Source organism: Cyanistes caeruleus, unplaced genomic scaffold (assembly GCF_971803275.1).
Source record: "Cyanistes caeruleus unplaced genomic scaffold, bCyaCae1.hap1.1 HAP1_SCAFFOLD_11, whole genome shotgun sequence".
Lineage (NCBI taxonomy): Eukaryota > Metazoa > Chordata > Aves > Passeriformes > Paridae > Cyanistes > Cyanistes caeruleus.
Genome location: NW_028255883.1, coordinates 1,038,473 through 1,055,331, shown reverse-complemented (window position 1 = coordinate 1,055,331; position 16,859 = coordinate 1,038,473). Strand labels below are relative to the sequence as shown.

Sequence of the window (16,859 nt, the reverse complement as noted above, 5' to 3'; positions counted from 1 at the left end):
TTTAGTGAAAGAGTACAATTTAGTAAATATATTCAGGTATATATATATATATATATATACATATATATATATATATATATGTTTGTATATATATATATAGTTTGTCAGTAATTAAGTATGATTAAAGCATAAGTAAAACTGACCGGAGTATGGGGAGGGCTTCTCACCCTACCTAACGTACAAAAAAAGCAATTAAAACTAAACTTATATACTATACGCTTCTACATATTCATTCATGTTTCCTGCAAGTTTCCCCCTACTTCCAATTTTTAAATTACTATTCTTCTATGGTCCATGCTTCACTTGTTGCTAGGGGGTCTTCAGTCTTCTTTTGGTGTTCTTTTGCTTGAAGGCTTACACTCATCCTCATTGTCCTCTGGATAACCTCACAGGTTGCACGTGCGTACTAAGCCTAGTGTTATGTAAGTGAGCATTGCGCTCCACTAATTAGTCTTATCTTTTATAATTTTCAGGCCTCATGCCTAAAGTCATACTTTATCCATCTCAAGGTCGATTTTGTCTTAGGACATTTCTTATCTCAAAATTACATCATCTACCTTAATTTTAACATGTAACATCTGTAGGGGGGTACATCTGCCTTGTAACACTAATTCCCTTGATTGCTCCTAATAATAACTTTCCAAACAGTTACAATTTAGTTAGCACAAATCATTGCCATTTATTACAGAAGGGTGTGAAAACAGGAGCATTGTTTGGTGTGGCCTCCTCTCTGCCTTTCACACCTTTCAGCGCTTTGACTCAGCCATGAGCTTTCTCCAAGAGTGCAGTGAAGCAGCTGCTCCTGCTCCCAGCTCTGGCTCTTCCCAGTCTCTGACCCTGCCTGGTTTTGGCCCTCTTGCTGTGCCCTCTGTTCCCCCAGGGGCCCTGCCCCAGACTGAGGGATCAGATCCAGGCACTGCTGCTGCTCCCTCGGGACCAGCCCCAGTTTGGTTGTTGCTGGCAGTGCCAGCAGAAGCCGTGACTAGAGCAGCAGGTGCTGACAGTGCCCCAAGGCCTGGGGCTGGAGGGGTCCCTGGGCTGGGGCTGGGAGGGAGCTGCCCCTTGTTCTCCCTCTGCCTCACACAGAGCTGGGCCGGGCACAAGTGGGGCAGCAGAGCCAACAGGGAGCCTGCAAGACTCTTCCAGCCGTGCCTGCTCAGAGTTTGGCCTTGGAGCTCCAGGTGGGCAAAGGCAGCTGCTCTGCTCCCTCTGCGTGTGCCCGTGTTCAGCACTGCTGCTCCATCAGTCTGTGCCCAGCAACGGGGAAAAGCCTCAGCCCTGCAGGGCGGGGAGCTGCCGGGCTCTGCCTGAGCAGCTCAGCCAGCGCGAAGGGAGCTGCTCCACACGGGAACCAGAGCAAAGGGCATGCCTTTTCCAGGACATGTTTTCTGTAGAAAAACAAACAAACAAACAAACAAACAAACACGAAAAAAACATGAAAGATAAAAATTACTCGCAAATGTGTAGTGAAAAATCTTCTATAACTCTGGAGTAAGCAAGAAGTAACTGATCCTTTGAAAAAGAGAACTCGGCTTTGATTTTAGTTACTTAGTTTGTACATGTGCTAGTGGAAGGGATCCATTAGCTGCCTTCCTTTACAGATTTGATGGATGTTTTCCAATATTAAGATATTTTACACTGCAGTTAAAGGAATAGGAAATTGAAATACATGTTCTTCATGACTGTGTCTTGAGTGTCAAAATTTTGCAGTTTGAAACTTGGACCTAAAGCGTTGCAAATGGAAATGATAAATCCCAATGGACTGCGTGAATGCAGCTTTTCCTATGCGATGTGCAGCACTCCAAGGACTTCCTCAGTGGGGCTGTGGGTGCTTGCAGCTTTGTCCTGTGCCACTCCAGGATGTCATGAAATGGGACTTCACCTGCCACCAGCCCAGGTCACACTCTGCCACCAGCCCAGCTCCTTGGACCTTGTGTCCCCAAAGAAGACACAAGGTGTTTCTGCTGCTCCACCTTTGCACAGATCCACAGAGAGCTGGGATTATCCCAAGTCTCGTGTCTCCATTGTGCCATATTCCTAAAGAACCAGCAGCCCATCCTGACAAATATGGTGAGTTATGTGGATGGTTGTCAGCTCCCTTTCCTGCCTAGAAATCCTGAAACTGCTTCTAAATGCTGTTCCCTTCAGTTCCTGGACACCTACTCACACAGAGCTGGGGAAAAAATCCCCTGGCCATGGCTTACAAGGTGAGTTATGCCAAAGTTAGAGCTCTGTGGGAAATCTCTATCCATCCCTATCCTTTTAATATAGCTATACATGGGGGTGTGCATGGATGTGTCTTGTATGGAAAGGAAGGAGTGTGCAAACAACGTGACTGACACTTTCACCCTCTGTGTTCATTCCATACTCATGGGTACAAAGATATTATGGAAACCTTTGCAAGGACAGACCTTCTGTCCATGGATACAAAGATATCCCAGAGCCCCTGGCACAAAAAGACCCCTCTGTCCATGGACAGAAAGACATCCAAGAGCCCCTGGCACAGACAGACCCTTCTGTCCATGGATTCAGAGACATCCAAGAGCCCCTGGAACCAACAGACATTGCTGCTCTTCAGCCAGTGACAGGATGAGTCCCTGAGCCTGGGGCTTGGCCTTCCTCGTGGTGAGGGGCATCAAGGAAGGCTGCAGTGTGATGGAGATTGTGATGGGCTGGGAACTCACTGGGGGAAAGAAGGGAGCAGTTGTGAAGTAAAAGGCAGGTGGGGGAGAGAACTGTTCAGAGAAGGGCTGAGCTACAGCTTGAGAAAGCTGAAGAATGACATTTGGGGTCATCCCAGATTGATGTCATTTCAGAAGTTATGGAACAAGTTTAATTTTGGGGGAGGTGTCATGTTTTCCTTTGGAGGTGGACACTCTGCAGACTTGAGCTGCATTGCCAAAATGCTCAAGTCTCTGCTGGAGGTCACACTGTTTCTTCTTTGGCTGATCCCGGCCCGGTGCTGAGCCCAGCAGAGCCCTGGCAGAGCCCAGAGCAGCCTCAGCATCCGCAGAGCCCGGCTGCAAGGAGAGAAACCAGAAACCGCCCGTCAGCTCAAGGCTCCTGTCCCCTTGTCCCAGCCAGCCACGGTGCCCAGGCCATGCTGGCCGTGCTCAGAGCTGAGCCCAAAGCTGCCCATCACTGCTGCCTTTGGGAGCAGAGCAGGAGGGCAGGACATGTGCCCAGCCTGCAGCCAGCCACGGCAGATCCAGCCCCTCAGCAGCTGCCCAGAGCGGGATGCTCCTGTGCCCGCTGCCATCTCCCAAAAGCTCTTGTCCCACCCATGCCAAGGAGATGAGGACCCACCTCACACCATCTGCTGCCAGAAGAAAAGCTGGTCCCAAACGATGTCCTCAGCCTTCTCCAAGGGCACGGCCCATCCACACCACAGCTGGTCCCAAGCACTTCCCGATCCAGACTGGACCCCACCTAGAATTCTTCTTTTAGAAAAACAAACAACAAATTAATGAAAATAGGTTATAGACAAAAAGGGGAAAGAAGAAAAAAGGTAAAAAATCTTATTTCTGTCAGGAGTTTAAGGAAGGCCCAACCCCTCCATTCTAGGGAAAAACCCACCCACGGGTGAGGGAAGCCCATGCTTTCTCCCTTCCCCCCTGCACTGTCCCCCAAAATCACAGTGATCCCAAAGCAAAGCAGGGGAGTGGAGCAGCCCAAGCCCTTCCTTGCCTGCACAGCAAAGCAGCCGTGCTCAGGTTCTGGAGTCCCACCTGTGCTCCTGCCATGGGGGTTTGTTTGTGTTGGGCTGGCTGCCCCAGCCCCAGCCTGGGACACGGTGGGTGCTGGGGGCTGTTGGCAGGACCAGGAGCCCACTCCCATTTCGTAACCACCCCAGCCCACACCCCCAGCCCTGCCAAAAACCAGCTGGGCAGCCACTGAAGAATCAGTTGCATCCACCCCAGCAAAGGGGAAACCTTTGGTTCCCGGCCAATGCACAAATCTGGGAGCATCCCCCTGGGTCTGGACTTACCTGAAAATTCTCTGTGGAGCCTGGCTTTCAAGAAGGTGCCAGAATCAAAGTCCATCATCGCCAGCTGCCGCTGGCCAGGTGGAGGAAGAGGTTGTCATCCGTGCTGTTGTCCTCCATGTCCCCAGCAGCAGCAGCAGCAGCCCCACCTGGTGCAGCTTCTCCTTCTTCCCTGGGGTGACACCAGGCTGTCAGGGTTCTGCCCAGGGCCCAGCTGTCACTGAACCAGGACAAGCAAAACCAGCTCAGATGGCGGCCACCAGTGCTGGGCAGAGCAGCTCAGCTCCAGCACAAGGGCTGCGTGTTCTCACTCGATGAGCCCTGTGCAGTGACACAGGCAGGACAAAGAAGTCTGGGTTTCTTTGCTTCTGATTGCCAGGGTATGTGTGGAGCTGTAACTTACCAGGTCCCTGCATCACTGTGCCCGTGGCTCTCTCCCTTCTTCTATGGCTGATGAATATCCTGCATCCAGGGATCACAGAACAGGTCTTCTAATGAGGGCCTGTCCAAGTAGTGCAGGGATAAACACCGCCTGATCAGAACTTGGCAATCTGGGGAGAGAAACCACAAACCACTGGTCAGTTGGAGAAGGCTCCTGTCTGCTTTGCCCCACTATACCCGTGCCCAGGCCACGCTGGATGTGCCCAGAGCTGGGCCTGAACTTTCCCATCAATTCTCTGTTTTGGAGGAGAGCAGGAGAGCAGGACATGTGCCACCTCCTCAGCAGCTGCCAGAGTGGGATGCTCACGAGCCCGCTGCTGTCTCCCAACACTGGTGTTCCCCCCGTGCCCAGAGATGAGGATCCACCTTGGGAGAGCCGTTGTGGCAGCGGGAGCTGGCCCCAGCTGATGTTCCAGCCCCTCCTGAAAGGGTGCTTCCCGCAGACCATCTCATGCAGCAGGATGCCCAGGGTCCAGACGGTTGCTGCCTCGCCATAGTACCACCTGAAGTTGGTCCATTCCGGGGGTCTGTATGATCGTGTTCCTATGGAATACGGATGGAGCTCATCAGGGGGATGCTGCTGCTCCCAGAGCCTGAGCCCAGCATCCCTGGGCATGTGGGGCTGCCCCAGTGGCACACGGGGTGACCTGCTGCCCTCTCGCCAGCACCTGGCACTTGTGTACAAACCCAGGGTTGGAAAAGAAGGCACTGGTGCTGGAAGATGGCAGCAGAAACCCTGGCAAGGCCCGACCATGACACACAAAGGAAAAACCCGCTCACAGTGCTGGGGAAAAACCATACCCACATCCTCCCTGCTGGCATTGCCCAAAAAATATTATGAACCAAGGCAAAGCAGGGAAGCACAGCAGTCCAAGCCCATTCTCACCTGCACACCAAACCAGCTGGTGCACAGGTCCTGGCTCCCCCTCTCTGCTACCCCCACCCACAGGGGATTTTGTCAGGCTGGCTGCCCTAGCCCCAGCCCCAGTCCTGGGAGAATCCCTGCTGCCACACCCTGGTTGGGCCCTGAGATGTTGGGCCAGGAGATGCCGGGACCGGGAGCCTACTCCTGGGTGGGCTCACCTGCAAACTGAGTGTAGGCTGTGTCCTGCAGGTAGGTGCCACAGCCGAAGTCAATTAACTTTGCCTGCCCGGTGTCCAGGTCAACCAGGATGTTCTCCGGTTTTATGTCTCTGTGCAGGACCCCGCAGCTGGTGCAGTGCTGCACGGCCTCCAGCACCTGCCGGAAAAGCTCCCGCGCCTCTTCCTCGGTCAGGAACCTCCGTGCCCGAATGAAATGCCGCAGGTCCTGACACCGCTCTGGGCGCTCCAGTACCATCACGATGGTGTTGGGGAGCTCAAACCAATCCAGCAGCTGCACCACACCGGAGAAGCCTGTGGACACCTTGTCCAGCAGCACTATCTCCAGTGGTGCGCTGGTGCCGTCGGGCTGCGGGAGGAGCACGGTGCCGTCAGTGGGGCTGAGCCCGTGCCAGGGCTCGGGGAGCCCTCAGCCAGCCCGGGATGCTCTGTGCCCTCAGCTGGCCCCACGCCCGCTCTCCCTCCAGGTGTCCTGGTGGCTCCCACCCTGCCGGGCCCCGGCTCATCCCCGCCCGGCACGCCCCGGCTTCTGCCGCTGGCCCCGCTCACTCACCAGCTCGCCCCAGTGCCGGACGCGGTTCCGTGGCACCTTTTTGATGGCCACCTGCAAGCCAAAGGGAGCAGCGGATTCAGCTCGCCGCCTACCGTGTCCAGCCCCATCCTCCTCCGCCGACCCCTTCTCCTCCTCCGCCCTCTTCTCCTCCTCCGCCCGCCGCTGGCCCCTCTGCTCACCGGGGCGCCATCCGAGAGCCGAGTGGCCGAGAAAACCCTGCCGAAGCCGCCGCGCCCCAGCAGCGAGCCGATCCTGTAGCGCTGCTGCAGGGCCTCCTGCGCCTTCCCTGGGGAAGAGACGCGGCCGTCAGCGCTCGGCCCGGGGCCAGGAACGGCCCCCGAGCGCTCCCCGACCTCCCCGGGCCGAGCATCCGCAGGCGTCCGCTCCTTGGAACGCGACAGCGGCGGCTCGGGGCCAGCGGCCGCGCTGCCGAGCGGCGGAGCTCGGGCCGGGGAAGCCGCAGCGGAGGCGGCGGCAACGGCTGCACCGCCTGTGTCCTCCGCGGGCCCCGGGAGGAGCCGGGGCAAGGGCCGGGACCAGGGCCAGGGCCGGGGCAGGGCTCGGATCAGGCGGAGCCAAAGGGCGGCGATACCGCCCCAGCCCCAGGCACTGAGGCCCGCCCAGAAGCGCCAGCGCCAGCTCGGCCAGAGCCGGGCGGAGGCGAGAGCGAGGCGGGACGCCCGGGGCCGGCGCCGGGGCCGGGGCCGGGGCCAGGGGCGGGCCGGGGGCATGTCCCGGGCGGGCAAGGGGAGAGGGAAACTGGGAGAGGAGGGGGACACAGAGAAAGGGAGATCGGGAATGGGTGAGGGACCGCGGGAGAGAGGGTGGAACAGTGGGAGAGGGAGAGGAGAAGATAAAGAGGGGCAATAATTTCGCTTCTTTCTCTGTTTTTCTGTTTGCGCTGCTGCCGCCGCCGCTGCTGCTGCTGCTGCCGCTGCTGCCGCTGCAACTGAAGCACCGGGGCCGTTTGTCCCCGGGGCCGTTTGTCCGTTGCCCGCTCGGCCCCGCGCCGAGCCCCGCGCTCCCCGGGCAGCCCCTGAGCCTGGCCAAACACGGGAACTTTGCCGTGTTGAGCCAAGAGCCAGAGTCTTGAATCCTGCACAGGGGCACAGCAATGCCCTTGGCTGCTGCTGTGCCTTGTCCCTGCTGAGCGTCAGACACTGTCTGAGCACATTCCCTGAATGCCGAATTTGTACCTGACCCAAGCACTGCACTAGTGTCTCCAGCATTGCTTTCCAAGAAAAACAGGGGAAGGAAAACTGGGTGTCGCTCATGGTATTTTACAATGTCTAAAACTTGCCAAGTCTCAGATCTTAGAGGTGAGATCCATTTGGAATGAATGGGATGGAGAAACAGTGCAAGATGGAAAAGGGAAACATAAAAATAAATAGAGAAAAATAAAGAAAAACATACTGGTCGTTTCTTTTGGTTTTATTTTCATTTCTTAAAAAAGCTGTTTCAGTTTTCCCAGAATCTTCTCCACAGTCCTGTCTGTTCTTTCCAAAAACCTGTCCTGGAGAACAAGGTGCAGCTCCTGTCTCAAGATGTGCCCCCAGCTGCAGCTTCTCTTGGCTTCCCACACTGTGTGTGCAGCACAACTCTTGCAGCAAAGCAGGACAAATTATCTGAAGAACTTGACAACTTGTTCTTGCTTTTCCTTGTGGACAGGGGAGTTGTGCCATTGGTACGGTTTTCATTGTTACTCTTCTACCCGAAGAAAACATGATGAGCTGCCAGGAATTGTTAGGGAATACAAGCCTGGCTGAATGTGGAGAAAGAATCTCCAGAGCCTGCAGCCAGCAGTGGAGAGCTCATCATTCCAACAGCCCCATGGACACCTTGAAAGTGATCTGGAACATGAAAATGGGCTGACAGAGGGAGTTTGTTTGTGTGTTCAGTGTAGATGATTCTACATCTCTTGCACTGGTACAAATCAAGAGCACAATCAGTTGTTGATAAGCACTAGAACATGATAAGCTGGACCACTGAGTAGATGAAAGAAGGCCAAAAGGATAAATGCAGGGAATGACTTGGTGAACTTTGTCTGTTAAGAAGGGTCATTTTTTCCTAATAATTCCCAATTCATTCCCTTTGCCTTTGTTCTTTTTGGCAAGCCTGTTTGCATGGCAGATTGCCCAGGAAATGAGAACCTGGAGCTTGTGGAAGTGCCTGAAAGGTGCCCTGTTCCTCTGCAGGGACACTCAGGCTGAAACAGGAGCCTGAGGCCTCTCTTGGGAAGCCTCCTCGGAGCTGGAATTTGTGCCATGCCAGGAGAGGAGGAGGGGGAGGAGGATGGGAGCTGTGTGTGAGGAGCAGGAGGTTTGGGCCGCAGGACATTCCGTCTGTGCCGCTGCCCCGCAATGGGCGGCCGTGCCCGGGGCTCTGGGCCTGCCCCGCGTGCGCTGAGCTCCCGACACTGCGGGAGCTGCCCGGGCTGGGCTCAGGTTCCCACTGGGACTGGGCAGCAGGCTGGGCTCCAGCTGGGATCAGCAGCAGCTGGAAATACCTCTGGGCATCTCCACTTTCTGCTGCTGCTCAGAAAAAATAATTAAGTGACAAGTTCTGTTTTTTCTTTCTCCTGGTGGATTTTTTCATTTTATTTGCCACTGCAGAGGCAATTTCTGTGATGGCCTCTGTCACTTGATTCTATTTCAGCAGCAGCAGCAACAGGGCTGTGTTTGAGCACTGCAAATGTCAGCTGTGTGGCTTTCATTCCCCTCGACTTAGTGCTCAGGGACTTGAGAGCATTTCAAGATCTGCTACTCATGATGTCTGAGACAAAAAATCCTGAGTTACTGATCACTAAAGCACAGTGGGTAGCACTGATTGAAAGAGGCAATTGCAGTTTTATGGATAAAATTCAGGTGGCAAGCAGAAGTGGGACAAAAGCAGACGAGATCTACAATGTGCAAGGCCAAGGCACCAACATCCTCCTGCTGTCACCTCAGGGTGAGTAAAACAGAGCTGAAAACAGCGCTGGAACCCGATCCTTTCTTCCTCTGAGGGCTGGCTCAGGGCAGCAGAGGCGGGCCCTGAGGAAGCCTGAGGGCTGTTTGTGGGGGATTGTTGCTGTAGTCCAGAATTGCCCTGGCAAAAGCCCTGGGGAGCCGAGGCAGGAGCAGGTGGGAAGGGCCGGCGCTGCTGCTGCTCGTGGCCGGGAGCCCCGGCCGGGCCGGGCCTGCGCCCGCTGCGCTGCGGCTGCTGCTGCTGCCAGAGCCGGGCGGGACTCGGGGACAGGGAATGGACACGGGGGGACAGCAAAGGCCTTGGGGGCTGCAGGGATGTTGGTGCTGGGGCCAGCGCCAGCACAGAGCTTCAGCCCGCAATGAAGCCCGAGGGAAACGCTGGCGAAAGGCTCCATTCAGCCTTTCTTTACTCGGCGCTGTGAAGGGACCGAAATAAAAGGAGAACAAGCAGGGCCCGACCCCTTCTCCTTTGGGAGGAGCCCCGCGCCTGGGGCTGTGAGGGGCCGTGAGGGGCTGTGAGGGGAAATGAAGGGCTGTGAGGGGCTATGAGAGGTTCTACAGGGCCATGAGAAGTTCCATGGAGCCGTGAGGGACTGTGAGGGGCCATGAGGAGCCTCAGCCCTGGCAGGAGGGGGTGCCACCATGTCCCCAGGGCAGGGCAGCCGTGAGGGGCTGTGAGTGCAGACGTGGCAGCAGAGCGGGCTTGGGGCAGCTCTGGGAGGGGATGAGACCCTTCCCCAGCTCCAAACCACACCAGACCCACCATTAACAGGATTTTCTGTCTTTAGAATCCACTGGCAACTTGGAGTTGAGTGTACAGTTAAATCCCAGTGGGAAAAGCAAGAGACTTTCAGTCATTGGTTTTCAATGTGTGTTTCACATACATTTCAGTGTGACATCCAGCCATTGTTATTAATGTCTAAGATTTAAAAGTCTTACCAATGAAAAGTAATACTAATAAATAATAATAACATCAAGAACAAGAAATGAAGCCCTGAATCCCAACAATCAGCTCAGAAACATCATTTTGTTTGTAGTAAAAGATTAGTACTAAAGGAATAAATGAAAGAGTTTTAATTTGTAATTCAGACAAAAGACGATTCATCTTTTTCCAAGGTTCTGGTCCCCTTCCACCAGGGACATTTCCTTTACTCTCCCACTTTCTAATAGTTAGAAAGGAGTTAAGCACACCAGAAAAGGCAACAGCTCCTGTTTCAAAGGGAAGCAGCCACCACTCCAGTGAACCTGAATTGCCCCCAGGCACGTGTGTGCACTTGAAGGGTGAGCAGGTGTTGGGAGAGATCTCAAACTCCTTCTAAGGCTGTGAGAAACCCACAAGTGGCAAAGTATCATTGTGGGTCAACTCCTGCTGAAATTCCATTCCCCCACACCCTCCAAATGGGCAAGCAGGCCTGGGCTCTGGCAGGGTTCAGTTTTGAGTGCCTTGTGCTCCCTGGCAGGGAAGTGATCCTATCAACTCTGGTACTGATGGATTGTGGTATGGCTGCTGAAGGAGGAGAGGGAATCTCAGCAGACAGGAAAGTCTCTTCTTCTCCTTTCTCACTGTAGAAAGAGAAATTCTCTCCAAAGAGAAATGCCTGTGCTGGGTTTCCATGGGACCCCTTCCCTCAGCCCACTGAGGCTGACCCACTGTGTGCTCTGCAGGAGCCAAAGCCAGAGGAGTCCCAATATCAGTCACCCCACAGTCCCCACACAGCAGGAGAAAGCACTGCTTGCAGTGGGGCTGCTGATCTGTGACCCATCCTGATTCCATCCACCCCACTCCTCTCAACCACAGACACCAGAAGGATCCCAGGAAAGCCACAGTGCTGTACCAGATGCCAGGAGCACTCCCTGCTGTGGCCTCAGGGATGCTGGGTGACCTGGTTGATGAGCATCTCTGGTTGGTGATGGAATGTGTGGATGGAGGCCCTTGACAGGAGGTTGTTTGAGCCATGTGTGGGGCTGAAGGAGAGATGGCAGCTGTCAGTCGGGAGGGCAGGGACCCCGCTTGTGAGTCCATTGCCTTGGACACCCTCAGCCACAGGATGTCCAAGAAGTCACACAAGGCTTTGGCACTCGCAGCCTTCTTTTCCCCAAGTTCCTGCTTTCTGTACATTTACAGCAGAGAACCTTGTTTGTTTTTAGAACTAGAATAAAGATCCCAGAGGGAGCAAGCCTTGCTGGTTTTAATCAGAAGCATCAGTGAACAGAAGTTGTGTTTCCTCTTCTTTGGTCACATCTTTGTTCCTTCTGAGTGTCCAGGCTGGGCTGGGGAGGTGTCCTCGTTTGCTGCATTTTCTGAGTTCCTCTTGGATCCTTTGGAGGGCAATAGGTTGTGCCCTCTGAGGATCCTTTGTGCTCCTTGGTGACCCAGGAGAACCTTCCAGGAGGTTTTTGGGTGAGCTGCTGCTGTGATGTCACAGGAATGTTGCCGTGTCCTTGTGGTGTTCCCGTTGCTGTGGGGCACAGAGGCCTCAGTGTCAGAGCGGCTCTGGGTGCCTGCTCATTGCCTGAGGATCCTCCTGCCTGAGGCATTCTCAGCAGCCAGCCCAGCCCCTGACGGGTGTCCTTCTGTCCTGGCAGGGGGACAGACAGTCTGCAGACGTGTGCAGCACAGCCAAGATGATCCAGTAAGTGGTTGCTGCAGTTTGCACTCTGGACTCTGGGGCTTCTTATGGGTATTTTTTAACCCACTCGGCCCCTAAGTCGAGCATTTCCCCAGGTGTACCATATGTGCCTTTTGGATAGCTGTGGGCTTTCTGTTCTTCCTTTGGAATGGATGTGATTTTGAAAGGAAATTGCCATTAAATGCCATATGTTTGGGAGAGCTCCTGCCAAAAGTTTCTTAAAAAAAGGGTTTGTTTCTAAGCCAGCAGGGTGTGCACAGCATTTGGAATGGAGCCTGGGGGGGTTCTGTTCCCCAAGAGGAGAGTCTGTGGCAGTGGACCCTGGCACTCCCTCCGTTTGCTGGTCCAGCCAAAACCTGGACACAGCCAAGTATTTTGTGTTGTTAACTTGCCTTCTGTGTGATCCAAAAGGACTGTGGCTCCAGGAGGGAAGTTGTGAAAAGAAAATGCTCTCTCTTGGCATTGACTTGTTGTGTGGGAGTTTCCAGCACAGGCAGCTTTTTCTCCTAACAGCGTCTGGTTCAGGTGAAGGTCACCTCACACATGGATACTGCGAAGCTCCTTCTTCAGAGAGTGGGAAAGGAACCTGTGGTGTTCAGAGATCCCAGTTGCTCCCTTTCAACACCAATATGAGCCCAGTAAGCTCCAGGATGATCCTTGTCACATGCCAGCACTCCCAGGATGGTCCCAGTTGCCTCTGGCAAGATCAACCCAGTCAGTCCCAGTATGATGCCATTTGCCCCCAGCGTGTTCCCAGTTGCTCCCAGTCACCCCCAGTATGAGGGATGATGTGCAAGGTATGTTGCCAGTCACTCTCAGATACTCCCAGTATGAGTCCAGTCACTCCCAGTATAATCCAAAGATGGATGGATGGGAGGCCTGATGGAATCCTGGAGACCATTGTGACACTCTAGGGCCCCATGGAACCGTTGTGACACCGAGTTGGCTGGGAGTGTTGATATGCTGCAGGGTAGGAGAGCTCTGCACAGGGACCTGGACAGGCTGGATCCAGGGGCCAAACCCAACAAGGTGAGGATTAACAAGTTCAAGTGCCGGGTCCTGCCCTTTGGCCACAACAAGCCCTGCAGTGCTCCAGGCTGGGGACAGAGAGGCTGGCCAGCAGGCAGGGAGAAAGGGACCTGGGGCACTGATGAACAGCAGGCTGGGCATGAGCCATCAGTGTGCCCAGGTGGCCAAGGAGGCCAATGGCACCTGGCCTGGATCAGGAACAGTGTGGCCATCAGGACCATGCCAGGGATTCTTCCCCTATGCTTGGCACTGGTTGAGCTTCACCTCGAGTGCTGTGTCCAGTTCTGGGTCCCCAATTTTGGAAAGACATGGAAGGGCTGGAGCATGTCCAGAGAAGGGCAACAAGGCTACTGGAATACACATCTTGTGAGGAGCGGCTGAGGGAGCTGGGGTTGTTAATCCAGGAGAAGAGGAGGATCAGGGGAGACCTCATCACTCTCTACAACAACCTGACAGGAGGGTGCAGCCAGGTGGAGGTCAGGCTCTTTACCCAGGGAACAGTCCCAGGACAAGTGGACACAGCCTTAAGCTGCACCAGGGGATGTTTAGGCTGGACATTAGGAAATATTCTTCACAGAAAGGATGATTGGGCATTGGAATGAGCTGTCCAGGGAGCTGGGTGAGTGACCGTCCCTGGAAGTGTTTAAGGAAAGACTGGATGTTGCACTGATTGCCATGGTTTGGGTGACAAGGTGGGCACAGGTTGGACTTGATGCTCTCCAAGGCCTTTTCCAGCCTGGTTGATTCTCTGATGATTGTGACCCTGCAGGGCCCTGGGGAAGCAAGGGGCCACTGTGACACTGCGGGGCCTGGTGGAACTCAGAGGACCACAGTGACACTGTGTCCCACATGGCACCACAGAGCCAAAGAGCCATTGGGACACCGTGGGGCTACATGGAAACAAGGAGTCCATGGTGACAGTCGGGGTCCTCGTGGAACCACAGAGGCCACTGTGACACTGCTGGGCCTTGTGGAACCAAGGGGCCACTGTGGAACCAAGGAGACCCTGGTGAGACCCTGGGCCCCAGTGGGATCAAGGGGCCATTGTTCCATTGCAGGGACTCTAAGGGAACTAAGGGAACACCTGTGACATTGTAGTGCCCCATGGAACCAAGGGTGACACTGCAGGACCTTGTGTAACCTGGGCTCCACTGTGGCACTGCACCACCAAGGGATTCCTTGTGGCACTCTGTAAGAGACCCTTTTGGGGTGTGGACGATCCGAGAAACGGCAGAGACTTCTATAGTCAAGTTAGATGTTAGTAGTTTATTTCAGGGTGTGGGGAGAAAGAGAGAGCCTACTAGGAGCTAGCAGACAAAGCTCAAAGCAGGCTCAGAGGGAACAATACAAAAGTGGGTAAAATATGAATACATGAGTTCAAGACTTAAGATAGCTAAGAAAGAGAGGAACAGAACAGAAGTGAGAGAGCTGGGGAAAAAACTTAAAGAAGGGCAGAAGGAGCGAGGCAAGAGCATAGAAAGAGTGAGGCCAGAGAAACAAGAGAGCGAGCTCTCCTTTACAATTACTTCTATAACCTATACATTTGAGTAGTCCATTCTTTTACTAACCAGTCTTTCTAAGTATACTAATACAGTAACATTTGTGTGTGACCTATAGAAATCGCTGCTTTTGCATATTTTTAGTTATCTCAGGGTCCTTCAGATCTTTCTTTATAAGGCTGGGAAGAGGGGTCTTAGCTTAGTTTTATTGGGGAAAGGAATTGTTCCGGCACACCAGACGGGTTTCTTTGAATTATTCAAACCATGCTTTAATTTGTATTTCTTCCTTAGCCTTTTGGGCTAAAGAGTCATATTTATAATTCCTTTCTAATTCTACCTTCCCAACAGCAGTCTGAGGCCTCATGGAACCAAGAGGCCCCTGTGATACTGCAGGGCCTTGTGGAACCATGCAGAGCATTGTGACAGAGCAGGACAGAGCATTGTGACTCATGTCATGATGGGACCACTGGGATACTGCAGGGCCCCACGGAACCAAAGGGATTTTGTGACTCTGGGAGGCCTGATGGAATCCTGGAGACCATTGTGACACTCTAGGGCCTCATGGAACCGTGGTGACACCGAGTTGGCTGAGAGTGTTGATGTGCTGCAGGGTAGGAGAGCTCTGCACAGGGACCTGGACAGGCTGGATCCAGGGGCCAGACCCAACAAGGTGAGGTTTAACAAGTCCAAGTGCCGGGTCCTGCACTTTGGCCACAACAAGCCCTGCAGTGCTCCAGGCTGGGGACAGAGTGGCTGGACAGCAGGCAGGCAGAAAGGGACCTGGGGCACTGATGGACAGCAGGCTGAGCATGAACCATCAGTGAGCCCAGGTGGCCAAGGAGGCCAATGGCTCCTGGCCTGGATCAGGAACAGTGTGGCCAGCAGGACCAGGCCAGGGATTCTTCCCCTATGTTTGGCACTGGTTGAGCTGCACCTCGAGTGCTGTGTCCAGTTCTGAGCCCCCAGTTTAGGAAGGACACAAATACTTAGAGTTGTACTCACAGAGTCTGTAGGCACTGGCATGTTCCAGCTTTAGGAGATGGCTCCAGGAGCTGCAGCTGCATTGTCCTGCAGCCAGAGGCTTCCTGTGTCCAGGGCTGGGAGGGATTGTGCCCCAGGCACTTCTCAGCACCTTCTTAGCCCTGACTGATTGAAGCTCTCTGTCTCTGGGCTGTGCCCCAGGGTGGCTGCAGGCAGTACCCCAGTCCTGCTGGGCTGGGAGAAGAGCTGCTCAGCAAGAGAAATGTGCTTTTAAAGCTTTTCCTAGTTTTCAGGATCATCCTCTGTGCCGAGAGCCTGGCCCAGCTCAGCAGCACAGACACAGCAGCAGGACTTTAATGAGCCTCTTGGGGCTTTGTGCTGAGGCCCTGAAAATCAGTCCCTGAGAGGGAGGGGAAGAAACTTCTCAAGAAGTCCAAGTCAGAATCCAACTCCAGAGCTACTTTTACCTTTAATGGGTCCCACGGAGGGACAGCACTGAGAAAGTGTCCCCAGGCCCCAGGCAGGGCAGAGAACAGGAGGCACTGATGACAGGTGGGGATAAAGAGAAGCCAAGTCTTGGTGCCCTGGGCCACAGCAGCCTCTGTGCCAGCAAGGGCTGTGAGGAGACACCTTGTCCTGAGGCCCTGGGGCCTCCTGGCACAGCCCCAGCAAGGCTGGCCACTGTCACCTCCTTTGGCCTGCCCTCAGCATCCCCCCTAGCCCACATGCCAGTGGCCTCAGGGATCTGCTGGAAGGAGTCCCTGGGGAGCCTTGCTCAGGAATGGCCCTGGGGGCTCCTTCATGCTCCCAGGAACTGCAGCTTTTTCAAAGGACTTTGGCTTTTGCCTTGGAGTCTCTGAGAGGTTTGTGCAATCATGATCTCCAATTATCTGCTGTAATTAGTCCCTTGAGAAGCTTTGTCAGTAACAACACTCAGTGGGGCTCATTAATGCTTCAAGGTACTTCAGGTTCTTAAGGCACTTTCCTTTCTCCTTCCCACTTCTGAGAAAACTTCTGAGAAGTTTGTGCAATCATGGCCCCAATTATCTGCTTTAAGGAGTCCCCTGGGAGCTTTGCATTGACACTCAGTGGGGCTCATCAAGACTTTGAGATACTCAGGGTTTTTTCAGCGACTTTGGATTTTCCTTTCCACACTGAGTCTCTCTGAGAGGTTTTTGTGCAATCCTGGCCTCCAATTCTGTCCTCCAAGGAGTCCATGAGGAGCCTGTGTTGGGGATGGACCTCAGTGGCACCCATCAATGAAACGAGACACTTTGGGTTTTTTTTCTGACTTGGACTCCTGGAAAGGTTTGTGCAATCTCCTCTCAGGCCCTGAGGTTCAAGGGCTCAGCTCCAAATGCACCATGGGGCTCATTAGGATCAAGCAAGTCCTAATAAACCATGGCTGTGCCTTGATTTCCCTCTGGTCTGGTGCAGTTTTTAGGAAAGTTTTCTACAATCGTTATGGAAAAATAGTTCAATGAGCTTCTAAGAAATATGTATTCCTTTTTTAAGGGACATCTTTTATTCCTGTTCTCTTTGGAGCAGAGGGATTGTAGCATTCAGTGATGGATATTCGTCCAGGGCCTCTCCTAAGAAGGTCTGGCCAGGTCAGAGAAGCTGTGTCTTGAGGTCTGACCCAGTGTGGACAACCTTGCTCCACATTCCCCAGCC

The 16,859-nt window shown here is 53.9% G+C and overlaps 1 protein-coding gene across 4 annotated transcripts; it reads right to left on the bottom strand.

The window, feature by feature from the left end:
• Positions 1–654: 654 nt before the first annotated feature.
• Positions 655–7,059, bottom strand: LOC147647299 (serine/threonine-protein kinase pim-1-like). 4 transcript variants are annotated; one of them, XM_086872320.1, is made up of 8 exons: positions 6,260–7,059; positions 6,081–6,131; positions 5,510–5,876; positions 4,793–4,969; positions 4,389–4,536; positions 3,989–4,205; positions 3,307–3,440; positions 655–3,020 (listed from the first exon to the last, which is right to left on the bottom strand). In XM_086872320.1, the coding sequence occupies exons 1-5, from the start codon at positions 6,809–6,811 to the stop codon at positions 4,430–4,432; spliced, it is 1,254 nt and encodes a 417-aa protein (XP_086728446.1). In that variant the 5' UTR covers positions 6,812–7,059; the 3' UTR covers positions 655–3,020; positions 3,307–3,440; positions 3,989–4,205; positions 4,389–4,429. The 4 variants fall into 4 exon arrangements, with proteins under 4 accessions (XP_086728446.1, XP_086728447.1, XP_086728448.1 ...); XM_086872321.1 differs by having other exon boundaries at positions 3,307–3,437; XM_086872322.1 differs by having other exon boundaries at positions 3,989–4,157.
• Between the last annotated feature and the right edge of the window lie 9,800 nt (positions 7,060–16,859).

Bases quoted from the DNA above. Each gene is read 5' to 3' on its own strand.
- LOC147647299 (XM_086872320.1), bottom strand. From the start codon at position 6,811: ATGCCCCCGGCCCGCCCCTGGCCCCGGCCCCGGCCCCGGCGCCGGCCC. The intron at 6,132-6,259 runs GTGAGCAGAGGG...TTTGGCTTGCAG, and splicing joins GGCTCTCGGATGGCGCCCCG to GTGGCCATCAAAAAGGTGCC. The intron at 4,970-5,509 runs GTGAGCCCACCC...CGTATTCCATAG, and splicing joins AGCCTACACTCAGTTTGCAG to GAACACGATCATACAGACCC.